The sequence below is a fragment of the Rhinolophus sinicus genome, linkage group LG06 (genome assembly GCF_036562045.2).
Source record: "Rhinolophus sinicus isolate RSC01 linkage group LG06, ASM3656204v1, whole genome shotgun sequence".
Taxonomy (NCBI): Eukaryota; Metazoa; Chordata; class Mammalia; order Chiroptera; family Rhinolophidae; genus Rhinolophus; species Rhinolophus sinicus.
Genome location: NC_133756.1, coordinates 65,395,336 through 65,417,017, shown reverse-complemented (window position 1 = coordinate 65,417,017; position 21,682 = coordinate 65,395,336). Strand labels below are relative to the sequence as shown.

General features: G+C 41.8%; 1 protein-coding gene and 1 long non-coding RNA gene across 2 annotated transcripts in view; one reads left to right on the top strand and one right to left on the bottom strand.

The window, feature by feature from the left end:
• Positions 1-10,963, bottom strand: part of RANBP9 (RAN binding protein 9) — an 80,840-nt gene extending 69,877 nt beyond the window's left edge. The window contains exon 1 of the mRNA XM_074335205.1: positions 10,265-10,963. Within this exon, the coding sequence (XP_074191306.1) occupies positions 10,265-10,823 (559 nt within the window). The 5' untranslated portion in view covers positions 10,824-10,963. The remainder of the gene's footprint in view (positions 1-10,264) is intronic.
• Positions 10,964-11,470: 507 nt separating this feature from the next.
• On the top strand, positions 11,471-17,900 carry LOC141572148 (uncharacterized). Its single transcript, XR_012497322.1, has 2 exons — positions 11,471-11,605; positions 15,248-17,900. It is a non-coding gene; the product is annotated as an uncharacterized LOC141572148 (long non-coding RNA).
• The last annotated feature ends 3,782 nt before the right edge of the window (positions 17,901-21,682 follow it).

Sequence of the window (21,682 nt, the reverse complement as noted above, 5' to 3'; positions counted from 1 at the left end):
TCTGCCTTGGTCTAACCTCTTTTTTATTATATGCCCTCACAGCAACATGTATCTCTCCCATATAACATTAACACACTTCACACTTAACTTGTGATTAATTTTACTGTTTTTGCATTTTGACTCCTGGACATTTTTACATTTAATTCCTACTGACATCCACCCTAACTTCCATCATTCCCTCCTGGAGCCACAGTCTGGATTCTGACATCACCTGAAACTATTCCACCTCAAAAATATTAAATTCTCATAAAGTCTGTTCTGCTACAAAACACACTTCTTGAATACAAATTACTTCATACGCACTTGATAAATACAGGAATGATGTCAGCATAATAAGTCATTGAGCTCATAACGCAACTTTTCCCAGTGCCATGTTTCCCCGAAAATAAGACCTAGCTTGACCATAAGCTCTAATGCGTCTTTTGAAGCAAAAATTAATATAAGACCCGGTCTTATTTTACTATAAGACCGGGTCTTACATAAGACCAGGCATAATCTAATACTGGTTCTTATATTAATTTTTGCTCCAAAAGACGCATTAGAGCTTATGGTCCAGCTAGGTCTTATTTTCGGGGAAACGGTACATTAATGAATTAGAAAAATTTAGCAATATACAAAAGGTCCTAAGTCAACAAGGCTGGGAATCCTACAGAAGTGCATTCCTGTAATGCCCAATGTTTTAGTGGCTTCAAGAACTGCTACACTTTCCACTATATTAAGCCATCTTGGGAAATGCACTTTGACCTGCAGTACAGATCAAAAAGTGCTAACACATTTCCTCTTTGTTTATATCAGTATGGACTCACGCATATTTATGTATTTATTTTTAAAAATTTATTGGGGTGACAATTGTTAGTAAAATTACGTAGATTTCAGGTGTACAATTCTGTAAACACATATTTATTTTAAACTTTGGGTTATAATTGAATATTACTTTGTTGCTCAAACTGTTCCCCCTTTAACTATTGGGAGCTTTTGCAGTTGGCTCCTCTGGCACTCTGACATAATTCCAATACCTGTCGTTTTCATTTGTTACTTTATGGCTGTACAAGATGCTAGAGGCTCATCATCTATGTTTCCTGCCCCAATCCTAGAATCAGCCATTTCTCCAAGGAGCCCTAGCTCTTTTTACTGGCAAATGGCATTAGAATACAAGCTCAAGGTACTAGGTATGCTCATTGTTACTGGGGTGTCATTACTTTTAGGTCCTCTCATTGACAAGAGCAAGGAAATACATGTGTGTATACTAAACCCCTGTATATACACATACCTGTATTTCCATAGGTAATCATCTGTGCTGATATTAAACTAAACATAAGTTCATACTGATGTCCCCAACTCTAATCTATCATCACATGGATCACTCTAACCACCTCCCTTTCCTTATCTGTAAAATTCTACTCCAGCGGTAAGAAACCTAGCTCCTACCATCTGCCATCCATTTCTTTAATTGTTCAGTTCCAGTATAAGTGTATAGCAGTATCAGAATTGTAAACTCATATCCATGGAATACAACTTTATCAACGAGTTCATATATATATACACACACACACATATATATATATAATACCATTAGTTTTACACTCTCCGGATTTCCAAAGTTACTTAGGTCAGCACCTTTCCCCTCCCCTTTTCTTAGGCTGTTTTATACATTTGTAAAAGCTTTTGTGGTCAGTTCTGCATTCTATCCTGGGATTTCCCCCTCCCTTCTAAAGGATTTTTTAATTTGCATATATTAAAGTTCACTCTTCATGCTATAAAATTCTATGGGTTTGATAGTGTCATTTATTGACAATTACAGTATCATACAGAAAATACTTTCATTGCCCTAAAAAAATCCCGTGCTCTGTCAATTCCACCCTTTCTCCCTCTCCTCAAGCCCTTGATAACCACTCATCTTTTCACTATCTCTATAGTTTTGCTTTTTCCAAAATGTCATATAATTGAAATCATACAATATAAAATCTTTTCAGACTGGCTTCTTTCACTTAGCAGCATGCATTTAAGTACCATTGTGTCTTTGCATGGATGGATGGCTCATTTCTTTTTATCACAGAATAATATTCTATTGCATGGATGTACCACAGTTTATTCACTTACTGAAAGACATCTTGGTTGCTTGTTTTGGGTGATGAGAAAACTTGCTATGAACATCCACGTACATGTTTGTGTGGGCATAAATTTTCACATCAGTTGGATAAACACTAAGGAGCTCAATCACTGGATCATATGGTAAAACTATGTTTAGCTTTGTTAGAAACTGCCAAAGCATCTTCCAAAGTGGCTGGACCATTTTGCATTCCCACCGCAATGTTTGAGAGTTCCTGTTGCTCTGCAGCCTCACCAGCAACTGGCATTTTCAGGTTTTCTTTGCATTTTAGCCATTCTAATAGCTGAAGGTATGTATTTTCTCCCTTTTAAAAAAAAGTGAAAAGGGCTAAACCCTGACTCCGACTTTTATTTTTGAGCAGACCCAGCAAGCACTCACGTCGCTAAGAATGAAGCCCAAACCTCAGGGCTTAAGAACGTGAAGGATCAGCAGCCTGTGACATTGGGCACAAATGCCAGTGGGAATTTAACCAGGCTTGTATGTTATTAAGACTGTTATTTTTGTAGGGCTCTGGTGACAAAGTTCCACAGGTTTTAAGTGGTCTGCCCGAGGCCCACTTTTCCCACAAGCCCTGCTACCTTTAGAGTGCCATTCTGTGGAAAACATGAGGCTTTTCCAGCGACACACTTTTGGCATTATAGCAGAAATACTTATACTCTCCTCTAGGACGCACCATCCTCTCCTCTCTCCTTCTAAAGACTTCACTTCTACAACTGCCTCTCCAACAAAGGGAATTCCAATTCCCTGGACACTTTCTGGGTTTGTTTTTTCCTTCCTTTTTCCTCTTCCAGGATGGGCTACATGCTAATCACTTAAAAGCTCCCAAATAGCCTTGACTTCCCTCACATGCCTGTCCTTCCATCATGCCCAACCAGCGAGACAAAAGCCTTAGATCAATACCTTCCCTTCTCCTGCACTGGGCAGTTGGCCGATGATGAATCAAGTCTAAGGATCTTGCCAATAGCCGCGGCTACGTACTCAAGATGTCAGCGGGGCTCCCCCACTGCTACCAACAATAGACGCAGAAACCTTTGTTTATTGCCCATTCCCCACAGTGGCTAGTCCACATTTTCCTCATTCACTTTAAGTTTTAAGTCCTCTATTTGAACTCAGTAAGCAAACTACCCTGCCCACTTCATCATAACACGAGACTTAAATGGGGTGCATCATTATACAAGGTCAGACAATTAAGTTCGTGAACTCATCCTAGAAAAAGTGCTACATACCTCACGGCTGAATTATCACTACGGTCACCTTCGAAGTACTCCCCTTGGGAAGCTATGCACCGACGCCAGTGCCTAGTCCACCCTTCAAAGCAATTGTGGAACTCTTTTTCTGGAATGGCCATCAGAGCTGTCATCATTATTAACCTTGATGTCCTGAATGTCATCAAAATGTCTTCCTTTTAATATTTCCTTTATCTTGAGGGTAAAGAAAGAGGTCACTGGGGGCCAGATCAGGTGAGCAGGGAGGGTGTTCCAATATAGTTATTTGTTTACTGGCTAAAAAACCCCTCACAGACAGTGCCCGGTGAGCTGGTGCATTGTCGTGATGCAAGAGCCATGAATTTTTGGCGAAGTTCAGGTCATCTAAGTTTTTCTTTTCTTTTTTTTTTTTTTAAAGGAGGGCACAGCTCACAGTGGCCCATGCCGGGATCGAACCAGCAACCGGGATCGAGCCAGCAACCGTGGTGTTATCAGCACCACGCTTTAACCAACTGAGGAACCGGCCACCCCCTAGATCATCTAACTTTTCACGCAGCCTTTTCAGCACTTCCAAAGAGTAAACTTGGTTAACTGTTCGTCCAGTTGGTACAAATTCATAATGAATAATCCCTCTGATAGCAAAAAAGGTTACCAACATCATTGCAACAAGTTGCGAACTTAATTGTCCGACCTCATATATGGTCACATTCTATTCTCCACTTTCCTACACAAACTGGTCTGTGTCCACCAGTCTTCACCTCTTCCACTACTATCCAAGGAACATTGTACTCTCTCTTCAACACTAACCATCTTATGCTCCTGAACCCTTTTCCTCTCTCCAAGCCCTGTCAGCCTCCCAAGCTTATATTTTCATCCTTTCCCTCTTTATTCTCCTTCTCCTAAATCTATAAGGGCACAGTATCCCAAAAATGTTTACACTTTTCATAAAATATATGCTCCTGTGCTATAAATCACTGTCAGTAATGCACTGGGGTTGGTGGTGAGCATAATGAAAATTTTCAAAAAGCTTTAAGGTAATAAAAACAGGTATGGTTTACTACAGATTTGTTAAAAACGTTAAGTTTTGTAGACATTAGGACTCCATGCCTTGCACTAACATACTCTTATCTAACTTATGTCACTTCAGTTTTACCCACACAACCAAACTAAAATGAGACTTAGAAATGATACAATAGTCTCTAAGAGTACTTTCCAAAGGTGTTTTTAGAGAGAATTTTGATTATGTGGCTTTTCATCTTACATGCTGACATGAGAAGCTAATCACCAGGTACAATGTAACTCCACTATCAGCCAGCCATTAAAAAAAATCCTGCCTTAACCTCCATCCTTCTCCAGGTATTGCCTACTCTCTCCTCATCTATACTTCTCAAGAGTAATCTATATTCACTATTGTCTCTGCTTGGTCCCTTCTGTTTATTCTGATTTTTGCCCCCATTACTCAATTCAAACCCTCTACCTAAGGTCACAATGATCTCCTTTCCAAATCCAGTGGAAAACTTTCTGTGCCTATCTCACTAAACCTATCTGCTGCATTTGACACTAAAGATCACTTCCTCCTTTCTGATACTCCTCTGCTCAGCTTTCTGTGACACTACACTCTCCTCTCTCCACGTACCTCTTAACTATTCATTCTTGGGCTCCATCTGTTGTGCAGGGTTCCATCTTTGGCCCCCTGCTCTTCTCACTTCACTTACTCTCACACACTCTCTGAGTTTCAACTACCACCTAGAGGTGACTCCCAAATCAGTCATGACCTAGATCTCTCCCAAGTCAGGTCGATTACGGTTCATGCCAACCTTCCCAGGAGCAACTGCCTCCCATACAGTCCCTACTGATAGAAGTGGAGCCCAGACTATCTTTGTGCCAGGAGGATGTTCTGTATTTCATAACTACCCTCACACCTCTATAGCTGATTCAGCAAAGGTTTGCACTTGAGTGAAGGCCACCAATTCACACCACAGCGTATAATGAAAAACTCCACCCAACTAAGAATGATGACAGTTAGCTAGGCCAATTTGGTAAGTCTCTCAGGAATTTGAAATAGGAAGGAAAGAAAAAGCCAGTTGGTGGGGGAAAGAAAAAAGAAAACCAGAAACTAATGACTGTAGCTGAGGCACTTTAGCAGCAAAATAAAGTGAAAAGTCATGAACGCCAGTTGTTGTGATAACTTGGAGACACCTTAACTCCAGAACACCTGTTTCTGTTCTTTCTGTACGGCTTGCTTCTTTGGCTTCTTCTGGTTTTCACAAAGTCAGATCACATGGGTAAGATTCCGATTTTTACTTATCTCCAAATATATTGTAGTATTTCTTTGCAATCATTATTTGATTCCTGGTTCACTGCAAGAACCTAACAGAGCTAGAAACCCAAACATCAGTCTTGATTTCTCTCTCCATCATTCCATCACATCTCGTCAATGTTACTTTAAAACATCACAAAAAAATACCAGCTCCTCTCCACCTCTACCACTGACCAAGTTCAGGTCCTTATTTCTATATGGTCTGCTGCAACAGCCTTCTAAATGAGTTTGCTTTTTTCAGTTTTGTACCCCTTGATTCTATCTCCTAATTAGTAGTACAATCTCGACAAAAATGAAAATATGAGCCAATCACTTCCTATTTAAAATCCTTCGATGATTCCTCATCTCCTATAGGATAAGAGCTAAGCTCCAAAAAGAAAAGAAAAGAATTAAAATATAAAAGATCTAAGCTCAATAAAATATTCTATAAGGCCTCTCAACAATTTTTCTCCAGCTTCTCCTTATTACAGGTAAATCCCAACAACCCAAAACTGCTTACACACATACAACACTTACAACAATTCTTGTACACAAACATATACAACAATTCTCTATGCTTTTTCTAGTGCGAGGTCCAGCCCCTCCTCCTCCCCTGTAGCCTGACCACTGGCCTCATCCCCTCCAAAAGCTGTCCCTGACCCACCAACTTCATCCCTTCCAGGGTCCATCTGGGGCCGATGCTCCTCCTGTCCTCCGTGTTACTCCTGAAACACTTCCTTACTCCACTCACCGTTTTATGTCCTTTGCGCTCTGAATTCAAAGACAGTATCATGCACCTTGGAGTGCCCAGAACCTGGCACAAAGTAAATAAACTTTCACTAAAAGCATGTTGAATAAATGAAAGAATGAATAAGTAAACATAAATTGTCTAGCAGAACATCTGCCCTCAGCAATTGCTCAATAAATGTATCACTACTATTGTCTATTTTTCTGTAAGTATGATTATTAGACTCGTTTGAGTCTCGCAGTTGTCAACTGGCATTTTTAAAGCTAAATTTCCTAAAATGTTGCAAAGGGATCCCTGGAAAAAGCTCAGTTTGGTTTTTAAATTTCTTGATTTTGATGAGCATTTTTATATCACCCCCATAATTGTTATAAGACATCTGTACTGGAAGGCACACAAGCAAATATTTGTTGAGATATCTGTTCAACCTTAAGTGCAATAAATCAGATAAGCAATTAAATTTAGGAAGTGCTAAAAGTCTAATGACAATAATATTGAAGGGGAGGGGAGTTAAGCACACCAAACGTCAACCTATTTGGTTAGTGAATAATGTTCAATTAAAAAGTGCAATTTGCTATTTCATTGCTTCCTATCATTTCCAACATTCACTTATCTTGCATTTTTTTCTAAGCTGCCCTAAATCAGTACAATCAAGGTGTCTGGACTTTTCCATGGCATTAGTGTGCTCCAGGCAACATTTTTCCCCAGAAGTAAGTTTAATGTCAATGATTCTTCAAAAAGTTCTAAATGTGATCACTGATTTTACATATTTGAGATAATTAAGTCTCATACAAATTGAAATAGGCAATACAGTATAGTGGAAAGAACACTAAATTTAGAATCAGTGAAAATTAGTTTTCAATCCTGGATTATTTGTGACTGGGAAAATCTAACCTCCAAGTGCTCCCACTTTCTTTCTCTCATATAAAATGAGAATTCCACCATCTTGTCCAAATTCACTTGTATCAAAATGCTGTGTAAAATATCCAAGTAGGGATAACTTCACAAATATAAAAATGCAATCTGTAACTGAAAAATTTAGACTAATCGAATCCACTGTCATATTCATTAAAATGCTTTAAGTTGAAATAAGTTATCATTATAACTAAGTCTAAACTTGTCACATTTGTACATATTCAAAGCTGACAAAAATTTTAAAAATAAAAGGAAAGAAACATGCCCGGAGTGTTTCAATAGCTAGTGTGCGACTCCTGAGCAAAAGGTCTTTTTAAAACTTTTAACATATAATATACACACCCTGCTATTCCTCTGCATTCCAAACAACTTTGTTTGCCTGGCATTGTTTAACATTAATCCCTTTAAATCACTTAAGGAATCATACTGCTTCCAAAAACAGTAATTCCAATTTACTAGAATAACCTCTTAAAATCAGAATATGGTCAGAGCAAAAGAAACCAAGATACTTCTATTTCGACGGTAAGAAAAGGCTTCATTCTGGAAAATAATTACCATCCATACTTTGAAATTCTGTAATATGTAAACATACTTTGTGAACAGTAGTTTTACTGTTAAAATTGTCTCAAAATGCTAGGATAAAACAATGCAGTGCAATGACAGGTTAAATAAAATTCACTCTTCTTACTTTGTTACTTCAAAGTTTTATTACCCACTACCTATGACACTTCCCCTTTGCTCCCTTCCCTTATTACTGGGACAGAGTTGCTCAGTACTTTTGGTGTGGTCCACTGAGAAGGCACACAGAAAAACAACAGGAAAAAAACCACCCAATACATTAAAATAACAAGACAAGAGGAAGAGGCAGTAGAAGGGGAAAAAAGAGACTGTATTTGTGACAAGGGGGAAGGGAGAGACAAAGGGGAGATAGAAGAGACGGACAGAAAGAAAAAGGATGACAAACAACAAAATCTGTTCTTCCGGAAATAATGGTTTATGTTTATAAAAGTGAAGTTTCCAGAAAATGAATCTTAGTGTTACACAACAGAAACTAATAAAGAAGCCAACAGGAAAACTAATTCAGACAGCAGTGTCATAAATATTCCAAATTTCAACCAATTTCACATACGCCATGTACTTTGACCCAAATCATCAATTTCATGTAAAAGGAGTTGGTAAAACTAATCAAGCCATGTTACAGTGCTAAATAAACTGTAATCATGAATCTTAGCTACCATGTAAATTCAAAGCTGGAAATTTCCTCCCCAACTATCCAGCTCAACTCCCTCATCACTCAGAGGAAGAAACTGAGGCCCTGTTTTGTAACATGTCTAAAATCACAAATGACTGCAGGACTCAGGAAAGCTAGGATTCTTTGTTCAATAATCTTCCGTATCTTCTACCTCTGGTTTTATAAGGTAAATATTAACCATCAACCATAAATTTAAAAAGTTTTGTCAAGACTAACAAAAACCTTTCTGATGGCCAGATCAGAGGTAAACACTAGAACATACCTAGCACTGTTCACACCAATTAAAACTCAAAATTAAATAAATAATAGCTTTCACCGGGTATAAACAAAACGTCATAACAAGAAAAATCAAAGGTCCAATATTTTGAAATTTTCAGCCATTTAGACTAAGGAGCATATTTAAAATTGAAAGTTCTTCTATCCATCTATGGTATGGATAAGAGGAAATATTCAACAAGGCCTATTTTTGTGCGTGATTCCTTGCAGCCAAATCATTTGGTAAATTTCTGTCGCCATTCTCCTTTCTGATTAAACAGTAACTTATTTATCAAGGCTGTTCTCAAATTTCAGTCCGGTATACTTTAAGAATTTAAACACAATGATTGTTTATACCCTCTATATCCATGTCACTAGGATCTGATTAAGACCCTCCCTTTGTAGCCAATCAAAATGAGGCTGCTTTGAATGTAAAAGCTCCTGATTCAGGTTTGGGGCCTAAAAAAACTGGATTTGTTTCCAGACTGACCGATACGTTGGCTTGTTCCTTCCCCTCCTCCATACACAAGTAAACTTGACTCATGCAATTAATTTGGGCTACGTTTCAAAAATTCCCATAGCAATTTACAATTTTATATACAGCTGATCTGCTTAAAGCTTTGTTTTAACATAGCAGAGCTAGATGAGGGAGGAAGGAGACAAGCAGAAGACTAAGGCTTTTTTTTAACTGCAGGTGTAAAACACAAGCCAATTTAAAAAAAAATACTAAATAACGTTTTTCAAAAGATCCTTGTTTTCAACCAGATTTCATATAATGCCAACACGTAAATATAGAGCATTTCCAATCAGCAGTGGTAGGTGTCTGCTCCCCGAAGAAAACGCGGACTCCTGAGGTTTCACCTCTCTTACCCTCCCAGTCGCTTTTAGTAAGAGCTACTGATGGCAAACTTGGGCCCCTTGTCCTTTTGTACCCCCTAGACAATCTCTAGCCTAATTCTGGACGAAATCTCCACTGATTACTCCTCTCCCTATATATCCCTGCTCTCCCTTAATTAGATATTATACCTCAGAATCGTGTCCCCCCCCCCGCCCCCGCGCCCCACCACGTAAGAGGAGAACGCCTGACCCACCGCCACCTGGAGAACAATGTAACCCAACTCCGAGTCCATGGATTCCTCCATCCAAGCCCTAAGATTTATCTTCAAGGGAAATCAGAAAGCGAGTTGTGTCCTGTCATCCTGGATTCCCTCAAGGTGTCCTACCCCTGGCCTAGGATTACCCGCTCCATTATACCGAGGAGCAGTATACTCACCTTCCTTTTCCAAGCATCTGGCCCCTTTCCCTCGCACCTTTCACCGCGACCCCCATCCCACCCTCGGAGAAGCAGCACAGGCGGCGGGTCACCTCCGAGGGCACCGAGCCCCGGGAGGGAGGGGGTCGCGGGCGGGTCGAGAGTCGGCGGCGGCGGCAGGACACTTCGGGTCAGTGGCCCCACTCCCACCGCAGGACACACGCCCAGTACCTTTGTAGTGCACCCGCAGGTTGTTCTGAGAGAGACCGATGTAGCTGAACTTGTCCTTCGGGCTCCAGGACCGAGGCAGCGGCGTCTCCTGCTCGTCTACCGCCGGGTAGAGGCGCTTCAGCCGCCGCTGCAGCTCCTTCTCCTGCTCGTTCAGGGCCGAGTCCCCGTGCGGGAAGGGGGCCGCAGAACTGCTGCCCGCCGCCAGGGCCGGGGCGCCTGCGGCCGGGCCGGGCCCCGCGGCGAGACCCGGGGGCGCTGGGGGCGCGCTGGCGGGGGCGGCAACCGAGGAGGGTGGCGGGGGCGGCGGGGGCGGCGGCGGAGCCGCGGTGGCCGGGGGCGGCGGCGGTGGCGGCGGCGGGTGGAGGAGCAGGGCGGCCGCCGCGGCCCCCAAGCCTCCGCCGCCCCCCGAGCCGCCGCCGGGCGAGCCGACCGGAGAGGAGCCGGCACTGACGGCTGGCGGCGCCGGCAGGACGACTCCGGAGACTGGGGCCACGGCCGCCGGGGGCGGCGGCAGCTGCTGCTGTTGCTGCTGCGGCGTCGGTGGCGGCTGCCCGGACATCCCGGCCGCGACTCAGCCTGCGGCCACCTCTACCTCTTCTCTCCTTCCTCCTCTGCTTCCCGGGGGCGCTGTCGCTGCGGCCGCGGGCACCAAGCGCCCAGTCCGCCCGCCCCGGAAGCAGGCGGCGGGCCGCGCGCCGAGGGAGAGCGCGACGGTTGGGGGGCTCGGAGACTGGGAGTGGGCTGCGGGCCCGGGGAGGCCTCGAGAGAACGTTGGCCGGAGCGCGGGCGCGGGCCCTGGCCGAGGCGCCGAGGGCGGGGGAGAGGCGGGAGCGCGGGTGGAGAAAGCGCGGTGGCAGCCGCCGCGGCCGCTGCTCTCGCGGCTGTTTCCCGGCGGGCGGGCCGGACCGGCGCGAGACGCAGCGCGCGGGCGGCGCTGGGCGAGGAGGCGGGGACGGCGCGCGCGAGCAGCGCGAGGGGCGGGGCAGCGTGGGTGTGTGGGGGGGAAGGTGTCGGGCTCCCGGGGGTCCCGGGGATGGCGTGGGGGGAGGCGCGCGGCCCCGACGGCGCAGTCTGGTCCCCGGCCCGCAGGCCGCTCGCGGACGAGACGCGCGGCTCCCGGTGCAGGGGTCCCTGCGGAGTCCCTGCCTCCTCCCCCGCCCGCCCGGGCCCTCCCCGGGAGAATCTCCTCCTACTTCACTTCTTTTTGTTGTCGTCGCCCCACCTCCCCACCGTAGGGTTCCCGCTGGAGTGGCGGTGCTGCTTCTCGCCCAGGCGAAAGTAATCGAGCCCCGCTGGGGCGGCCGCGAGCCCGGCTGCTGGAGCCCCAATCGAGTCCCCGAGGTGAGCAGTCTGGAGAGTGCCCACGGGTTCCCCAGGACAGGTTCCCTCTGGCCGCCTCCCTCTTTATGAACCTACTGTTCTTCGTATTTCACAGTATTTAATACGTTAACATTATCACAGTGGGGATGGAAACCATTTCTGAACGCAAAGTCTCCCGCTTAAAATTGTGAGCATTGTATTAATTAATTTTATGAGGACTTAAAGTGAACTTGTAGTGGTAGAAGGTGTTAAGAGGAATGCTAAAACACTGGCATATCTTCAAAGACAGGAACATGATCTGCATGAAGACAAGGTAATGTGTAGTTAGGAAGGGCTTCTAGAGACGTCAAAACATTTTATAGACTCGTTAATTTTCATAACAGGCTTCTTTGTTAGGTAGCAAAGAATTATGCCATTTTTAAAACAAGGAAATATTCACTGAGGTCAGCAGAGTCAAAAATAGGACTTCCTACTTTGCAATTCCCAATAAGTGCTTTGCTTGGTCGACTAATTTGGCACAATTTGCCAAGTGTTGCTCTCTGACCCATCCTAGCATTACTATTTTGTTTTCACCACTTCCCTTTGTTTGCATTCTCCTTTCCTTTGCTGGTAAAATTGAGCTTTACACATGTAAAATACATGATACAAATTCTGGTATTTTGTTTGCTTCCAAAGAAATTAGGATGGTAATTGTTTGGCCAAATAAGAAAGAACTATTTGCTGAGTAGAGAATTGTTTATTTTGTTTTGATGAGAGTAGGTAAATGGTGATTTAACTGAAGGCCCTCAATGTCTGACCAGAACTAATAGTCCTTTAGTCTAATTTCTCCCTCAGTTACCCAGACAACTAGATGCCCTGTTGTTCTTTAATAAAAATACCCAACAATTCTAACCTATTGTTTCGTGACTTTTTCAAGTCACTGCACTTTAAATCACAAGATGTCCTTGTATTGAACTTGTTCTAAAACTTTCATTTATATTTCAGTAACAATGAGTTAGGTGTAAGCCAGTCTCTATTTAAATGTTATTTAAAAGGCTGACCAAAGTAGACGAAATGGGTTCCAAATGGGTTTCAACTAACTTTCTTGAAATCATCATCAAGGTTTTAATTATAAAGGTGTACTTTTTTCTGTTAGCACACTTTGAAACTATTTAGAACTTTACATGTCCTGGGAATGGTTGAGAGAATAAAAATATCTGACATTATGTCGAAAGCCTTTTATAGGAGTGACTGGTTGTTCTCCAAACAAGCAATCTCAAGAAATTAATGATTTCAGTTTTGGGGAGGGTGATGTGAAATGGGCAGTAATATTGAAAGTGGCAGAGAACACTGATAACGTCATTTTAGAAAGCTACCTATTTGATGATAGTTAGAAAAAGACTTGAAGGTGTTCATGCCTTTTGACTAATTCCCACCAAAAAATCGAAACCAAGTAACAAAATCTAAACTGTGGAAGAAACTGAGGCCTACAAATGTTCAACAGGAAAGTACTGGTAGATGAAATAAGGAAGCAAACTAAATGCTCAACATGGAGGGACTAATTGAAGAAAGCATTGTATGCCCCACTCAATGGAATTAGGACTGCAGGAGCACATATAGCACATTTGTTCAAATTTGTTTTTGTGTGTTTTTTTTTAATGCACCCCCTTTGGGCAGAGGAATTAACAAAAGAATGAGGCAAACCAATAGAAAGACACTCCTGCCTCTTGACTTAGTGGATGTTGGGCTCAATTTCAGACCCACTCTCTCCAGTTCTCTTTCACAGGAACAAACTGAAATAAATATTATGTGCCCTCTTCAAAATGGTTGAAGACATGGGAAAGTGATTTAGATGTGCTAAATGGAACAAGGCTATGCAATAGTTATACATTGCCAAAATTGTTACCAAGAAGACATGAAGGGCAATCCCAAAATATTTCTATAATGGACAATTGTAATACATAATTAAAAGTAAATTTTTATTATGAAATATTAAACTTGTACATAGAGAGATAAGTGATAAAAATCCATTAGCTTTTAACTTCACACTCTTTTTGCACCACCTGTGTTTTCAGTCTTTACCATGTATTGCTATCATGTTGATGTATATCTATCTGGAGGTTCTCATAGCCAACAATAGGAGACAATTCTGGCTTTCTTAAGCAGCAGAAACTTACTGGAAAGATAGTGGGTGGTTCTCAGAATTGACCAAAAGGCTGGACAACCAGCCCATATTCAAAGGGAGGGGATAATACAAGGGCATGAATTCCAGAAGGCAGGGATCTTGCAGGCCATCTTTGAAAGCTGCTTATCACAGGCTCGTTGCAACTTCCGGTGAACCCAGGAGGACTGCACTTGCCACATACACATCAAATATGACTCTAGGCCGGGGATTGGCAAACTTTTTCTGTAATGGCTAAGGTACTAAATATTTTAGACTGTATACGCCATGTGGTGCCTGTCACAACTACTGAACTTTGCCATTGTGAATGAAAAGTAGCCACAGACAATCCATAAACCAATGGATGTGGCTGTGTTCCAATAAAACTTTATTACAAAAAGAAAAAATGTAGCAGGCTGGTTTTGACCTGCAGGCTGTACTTTGTGATCTCTGTTCTAGACCATTTTATCAATATTCCTTATAAACTATTCTCAACACTAAATGACAAGACCAAGACACTGGCAGTGAAATCCCAGGACTTAATAAATTCACTTTATTACCAGCAATGCTGCTGCACCCTTGTCCTGGACAAGCTTAATGCCATATGCGAATGGAGTCCGGATTTTTTGGCAGCTAATGTGTGGTAAACTGGAATGGGTGGCAAGTGGCTGAACAATGCTAAGAAACTACAGCAGGATGGAGTCTAAATTGGGACTAGTGCTCTGTCAGCATTTAAGCAACTATTATGTATGGAACCCTGTGTTAAGTTCTGGGCATGGAGTAAGGAAAAGACGAAAGAGGGATTACAAAGACAAACGAGGCAGTATTGAACCTGTTCCTGCAGTGAATAGAGTAGCGTTGGAGAGGCAAGATTGGTATACATGAATTAAAGCAGTAAGATTCTCAAACCTGAATGTGGGGATTTGCCGAGGAGGACCCTCGATTCTGCATCTCTAACAGGCTTCCAGGTGATGCTTTTGCTTCTTGTCCATGGACCATCCTTTAAATAGCAAGAACTTCGAGAAACAGTTAATGCTCTTTAGAAACAAAGGCTTCAAAGAGTCCAAGTCCACGTAACAACGTCTAATGAGGGAGAACTTCGCGTGCTGTCTCGGCCAGACTGGGAAAGTGGTGCTGCCTATAACCACAAACCAAGAGAGTATTTCTGGGGCTTAGAGTTCAGGGTGAAAGGATCTGCAGAATCACATGGAATACACATATTCATATGTGAATATAATCATTACAATTCAGTGTTCATTAATAAAATTTGTGTGAAAACGAAAGTTATTGAATTTAGAGGAAACTATTAATCTGTTCTAGAAGAATTTAAACAAAAATTGCAAGTTTGTCTTAAAGAATCTGAGCTAACAATTATTTCACAAGTTCATCTAACAACCTCTTGATTTTCCTCTTAATTTTTCCTTCTGCTTTTTCTAGTCCACTGTAACACTTTCATTTGTCAAAACTCACATTTTTTTCTTACATACTGAGTTCTGTATTCCCTCTTTCTTGTTTCCTTATAGTGATATGAAAAGTCCATCCAAAATGGAGTAACAACAAGAAGCAGATAGCAGAAACTCACTTCCTTTGCAGTGTCTCCCTCCGTGTTGTCGAGTAGGCATGATGAGGCTCTTGATGGAGTCATGGAATGGGAAGGCTGCCCCAGAATTGCCCTGACTTCCAGTCATTGCTACCGACTGGCCTGTGAAATGGCTATGGATTCAGTGGATTCTGTAGGGTGCAGGCAGCCAAAGAAATGGTGTTTTAGTACATTCGGGCTGTTAGAACAAAGTGCCATGGACTGGGTGGCTTATAAAGAGCAATCATTTGTTTCTCATGGATCTGGAGGCGTGGGAAGTCCATGATCAAGAAACCAGCAGATTCAGTTCTCACCAGCAGGTGAGAACCTGCTTCCTGTTTCATAGATGGCCATCTTCTTTCTGGGGTTTCTCTGGAGTCTTTTACAAGGTCTCTACCCTCATGACCCAGTCACCTCCCAAAGCCCCCCACCTCCAAATACCTTCACATTGGGGATTAAGTTGCTACATATGAATTTTGGGGGGACAGAGACTTTCAGTTTATAACTACAAAGTTAGAGAAGAGACAGGAAAAAGAAAGATGAAAATAGAAAAAAATAGAAGAAGGAAAAAAAAAGATGTGTCCTTAAATGATAAATGATAAATAATTCCCCAAAGTGCTAGACATCATTGTGGGCTATAACTTGCCTCTTCACTGGGGGTTCGTCTCCCTATTTAACTGAGATGTGGGCTATATGCTCAGTCATATGCTCTTCAGTCATTTGAGGACCTGCTATATGCAATACACAGTGCTAGGCAGAGGTGGACATTTAAAAAAAAAAAAAAAAGGAACCTAAGGTCCTTAGCCACAAGGAGTTTATAGTTTTGTAGGAAAGAATATTATTAACAACCAATTTTTTTCAGAGTAGAGCATGAAAAGTGTTATAATAGAGACAAAAAACACCGTGGCTATTTTTCTAATATTCTAGGAAAAGTAATTCTCCAGCCTAACCCATTGTTATAAGTAAAATGAATTAATTTCTAAATTTAAGTTTCTTTGTACCTGGGTTACAGCATGGAGATAACACACACACACACACACACACACACACACACACACACACCTTTATCATGGTGGTCCTCAAAGAAGGTGCAAGGCCTGATTTGCAATCTAAGTAAATATCAAAAGAAAGTAATTTAGTGACACAATTCATTTCACAATTCATTATTTCATCATGGCTGTATATTACTTTATGCTTGGTCATTAATTTTTTATAGCATTTGTTTGTTTTTCTTAAGTGCCTTTAAATATATGCAAGGAAAAATATGCCCAGCAATATGTGAGTCTTTTTCAAATTGTCGTATTTCAAAGATGTTCGGAACATCTGTATCTTAAAAAGCAGCATAAACTGTTTCAAAGACTTCTTTAGTATTTTTCTGCCTTTAGCTGCAGTTAGTTTATCTTACAAATATTTAGCTTAGTCAAATACGTCAATTAAAGAAGAGCGGCGTTAGCCGTGGAATTGCTGGTCTGTCTCCTGATATCACCAAACTTCTCATCCCTCGTATGTCCCTTATGCCGCTATCCATCTGAAAACTTCTCGTAGATAATTGATCTTTGGCGTTCTTAAGAGGCCTAACACCTTTCTAATTCTTAAATTTCAAATCCCACCATAGCATATTATGCCATCCCATAAAATTTCATAAGTATAATGAAAATGATCCGTGTGACTAGAGAACAACAAAGCCGTGCGGGCATGTGGATATTGGGTGGTTGCCTAGGCTACTCAATGACCAAGTGCATACTTCCTTCCATACAGTGCACTAACGTTCTCACACATGTGATACAATTTGTGCTGGCAAAATTACGAACCAGAATTATGACAAGAACCTTCTGGCCTACTTCTAAAGAGTCAAGACTGGGTGTTCAATGTGAGCATAAGTGTGCAAATATGGCCCTGGTCAGAATCTTCAAATGTGCACACCCCTCTTTATCTTGGTGTGGTTGTAGAAGCACACACATGTAAATGCTGTGGTAGACCCCAAAATGGCTTCCCAAATATCCACCTATGGACCTGTGCATGTGACCTTATTTGGAAAGAGGGTCTTTGTAAATGTGATTGAACTAAGGATCTCAAAATGACATAATCCTGGATTATCCCAGTGTGCCCTAAAGCCAATGGCAAGTGTACTAATAGAGAGAGGCAAAGGGAGATTTGAGACAGACAGTTAATGAGAAGGCATGCACACAGGAGAAGACCATGTGAAAATGGGGCAGAGAGAGCTGCAGCCACGAGCCAAGGAATGCCAATAGCCACCAGCATCTGGAAGAGGCAAGGAATGGATTCTCCCCTACAAAGGTGGCAAGAGTGCAGCCCTGTCAACCCCGTAACCTCAGACTTCTGACCTCCAGAACTGTGAGAGAGTAAACTTTTGTTGTTTTCAGCCATCAAGGTTGTGGTAATTTGTCATGGCAGCCACAGAAAAACCAATACACATATACTCACACTTGAAACTTTTTTAGGTTATGGGGGAAAAAAGTTGTGCAAAGCTGTTAAGATTAGGTATACTGTGTATTGTGGAAGCCATAGTGATACATAACATATCTCCCTCATAAAAATTGAAATGCTCTTTATTTGAATATACTTTTTTGGTAAGACTTCAGAGTTCATGGGTCATATAAATGGCAGATCGCAATAAGGCAAATCTAGTTTCACTACTTGTCTTCATAATTGATTCTGTCTCTCTCAATCTCTCTCTAGTAAAAGAGGGGATTATAAGCACTCTGGTTTGATGGAAAGATAATTTTATGATTGGGGTATGACGGAAATGTCTCTTCTATTGAGCAGAAGCATAAATGCCGTAAAACTGCCGTAAGCATATTATTGGAGGGTCATCTTGGCTGCCACAGCTCAAGGGTGTTACTTTTTAACCATTACATGCCTAATGTCATGTGCATTATGCTTTACCGGCCATTTAAAATTCTGATCCCATAAGAATAACTTTGTAGGATAGATTAGGTATCTCACATACAGTTTCCTACCAGCAGAGCCTGAGGTAGGGTTTGTAATGCCAGTGATTTTTTTTTTTTTTTTTTTTTTTTTGAGGGAGTGCTCTCAAGTGAAATCTGTAAGGGAATAAGGGAAGCAGGATAGTGCCTGGGGAAAATCAAGGTAAAAATGAGGGTTCAGTGAAGTCTGGCTTCAGCCTGACCCCAGAGGAAGCTCTGAAGTGTGTCTGGCACTGCAGAATTGCCTCAGCTTAGGCAAGAGTCCAGGACTTTTATAACCTGTATTAATAATTCATTAGCTGCAGACCACCTACCTCCCTGGGGGAACATAACATCCTGGGCATCTCTGGGGAAGGAGGCTTCCTTCAAGCAAGGCAATTCTCTGGAGAAGGGTGTGGCATGATCCGTTGGCAACTAACACAGCAGACCAAGATGAGCAAACTGGCAGGTCATGGGAACTAGTCTGGGCACCAACAGCATTTAGGGATGCATGGGCTCCACTTCAAATGGCATTTCTAATCACACAGCTGATCATTTCAGTGAGTACCTCTGCCATAAGAGAGCTCTCTGAAAGAAGAACAAAAAAAAAAACAACACACACACACAAAAAAACCATGTTTGCATTACTGAAGAGTGCTGGAATTTCATAAGTCTTACAAATCATATTATAATCAGCAAATACTTGCAAATTTTCATAGGAGTAATCTGGGAAGAGTGTCTTGTAAAGAAATCCATTTTCAGCATGCGTGTGTAAGCAAAAGCACAGTCATGAGTTTGGCTGTGGTGCCGTGCTCAGAGCTGACCTCCATCCTGTTTATTTTCACAGTCTGTATGTCTTTTTCCATTCTCTGTTGGCCCTGTGAATGTCTGTCTGTGTCAGTGTGGTTTATTTTCGTCTGTAAGGTCCTCGTAGGTATAGGCCATATCTGTTGATTGTTTTCTTTGTAGCATGTTGCACAATTATCTGCTTAATAACTGCTTCTTGTTGAGGTTGCAGTGTAAATACCTGACTAGTTGCCTTTTGATGATGTCAGTAATGTTCTACTTAATAATTGTCCAGGCTTTAACCATATGACTCAGGCATCATTCTAAGCAGGACACGCACATTCAAATACCTCCGGGAGCCAGACAGATTGTGTAAAAGAGGGAACCAGGTTACGTATGAAACAGCAATGGGAGCTGTAACACACTGGAGAGTGTAAAGGAATTCAAATCAGAATGTTTGAAACACTGCATGGCACAGGTGAAACAAAACACTGCTGTGGGTCTGATCCGGCTAGTGGGTCACCAGTCAGTGGCCTAAAGGTGGGTCTGAACCCAGAGCTGGACCTTTAGGTCAAATACAGATGTCTTGAATGTGCTCTCCTCTCTTACATCTCTGCTTGGCTCACTGAGGAGCCCAAAACTGTTATTATTTGCTTGTGCCCACAGTGGGTGATTGAAAGCACCAGATTTTTCAGTCACGTTGCTCTGCCTGTAGAACCAGACCTAAGATTTTCCTAGCTTGCCAGGGAAATCTGAGTCATAGGTGCCCCATTACTTAATGCAACCATGAGAGCTACACCTTGAAAGAGCCCATTTCCTATTCGAATGCCCCACATCAAGCAGGCACTCCTTAAATACTTCCCGACGCTAGGAACAAGCTAGTTTCATAATGCTTGATTCCAGGTCTTTATAACCCACCTCATGGTTTTCATTCTAAGAATGTGGTTTTTTTCACTGTTTCATTATGATGCCAAGAGTACATGTACGAATAGTGTGTTGACGAGGCTGTGGAAAAATTGGAAACCTCATACACTGCTGGTGGGAATGCAAAATGTTGAGTAGATTGCTGAAAAACTGAAATAGTCAGTGAAGGTGAAGCAAGTAAGGTCGGGGAGTCTGCTCAATTTAACTTTTTAAATTTCTGGAGAATATCCTAAAAATCTATGGATTTTCTTTCCTACCAGAAAGAACCTAGCATGAAACCTGGCGTATGCTGTGCTCTCAATAAAGAGCAGTTCCTTTTTTTCAAAAACAGTTTTAAAATCTATTATCTCGCTTTCTTTACTTGTATCAATTTTGTCAGCTTCATAATGGATCATCAATGGAAATAGAGGTAGCAAATCAAAAAGACCAATATTACTTGTGTTCAATAGTGGGAGTTCCACTCAGCTAAGAAATGGCTTTTTGAATGTTATGTTTTGAATACGTGAAGTAGTACAGTAGTTCTCAGACACTAGGAGTGCATCAGAATCACCGAAGAATAGATCCAACAGGCCCAAGAATTTGCGTTTCCACAAGTGTAGTGCTGATGCTTCTAGGCTGGGGATCACTCTGAGAAACACCGGACTAGAATTTCTTCTTTTTTTTTTAAATTTATTTTTTTTTGTACTTTGAAACAATCACAGAGTTACAGGAAAGTTGGAAATACTGTACAAAGAACTTTTTATTTGACGGAGGCATTTGAGAATAAGTTGCCGACATAGTGCCCATCACATTCGAATACTTTAGTGTGGAATTCCTACAAAGATATTCTTTTACACAGCTACAGTGCATGGCGTCGTGATCAGGAAAGGAACGCTGACGCAGTGCCACCATTTAATCTTTGCACCCTATTCAGATTTTTCAAATTGCCCCCATAGCATTCTTTATAGCCAAAGGATCCAGTTCCAAACCATGCATTGCATTTCGTTGTCATGTTTCTGTAGCCATGACAGTTCCTAGTCTCCCCGTGACTTTCATAACCCTGGCACTTTAGAAGATCACAAGCCAGTTATTTTCAAATCCCCCAATTTGAATTTGTCTGATAGGAGATTCAAGGTATGCATTTCTGGCAGGAATATCGTATAAATGTCTGTGTTCCCCTCGGTGCATCCTACAGGTGCTGCGTGATTTTAATTCTCCCGTTAATGATGATGTTAACTTTGATCATTTAATAAAGGTGGCATCTGCCAGGCTAATCCATTGTAAAGTTAGTCCTTTTCCTCTTTGTAATTAGTAAATATTTTGTGGAGAAGTAATTTGAAATGATCTAAATATCTCATTTCTTATCAAACTTTCAATTTATTCATTTGATTATTTATATCTCTGTGGGCTCATGGCTTTCTGTTTTATTCAATAAATTCATAATCCTAGTACTATCATTTATTTTGATGCCAAAATTATCCCTGATTTGCCCTGTGGGAGCCCTTTCAAACTCAGCATCTATGTCCTTTCGACATGTCCCCATTATTCTTTGAGCACTTCCTTACTTTCTGGCACAACAAAATGTTCCAGATTCATCTTGTACTTGTCATGCTGCAGCCCTGGAATCAGTCATTTCTCTAAGGAGCCATGGTTCCTTTTAGTTGAAAATGACATTAGAAACCCAAATCTGGGTACCAGGTGTGCTTATTGCTTTTGGAGTATCGCTGCCCTTAGGCCTTCTCAGTGAGAGCTAAGGTATACAT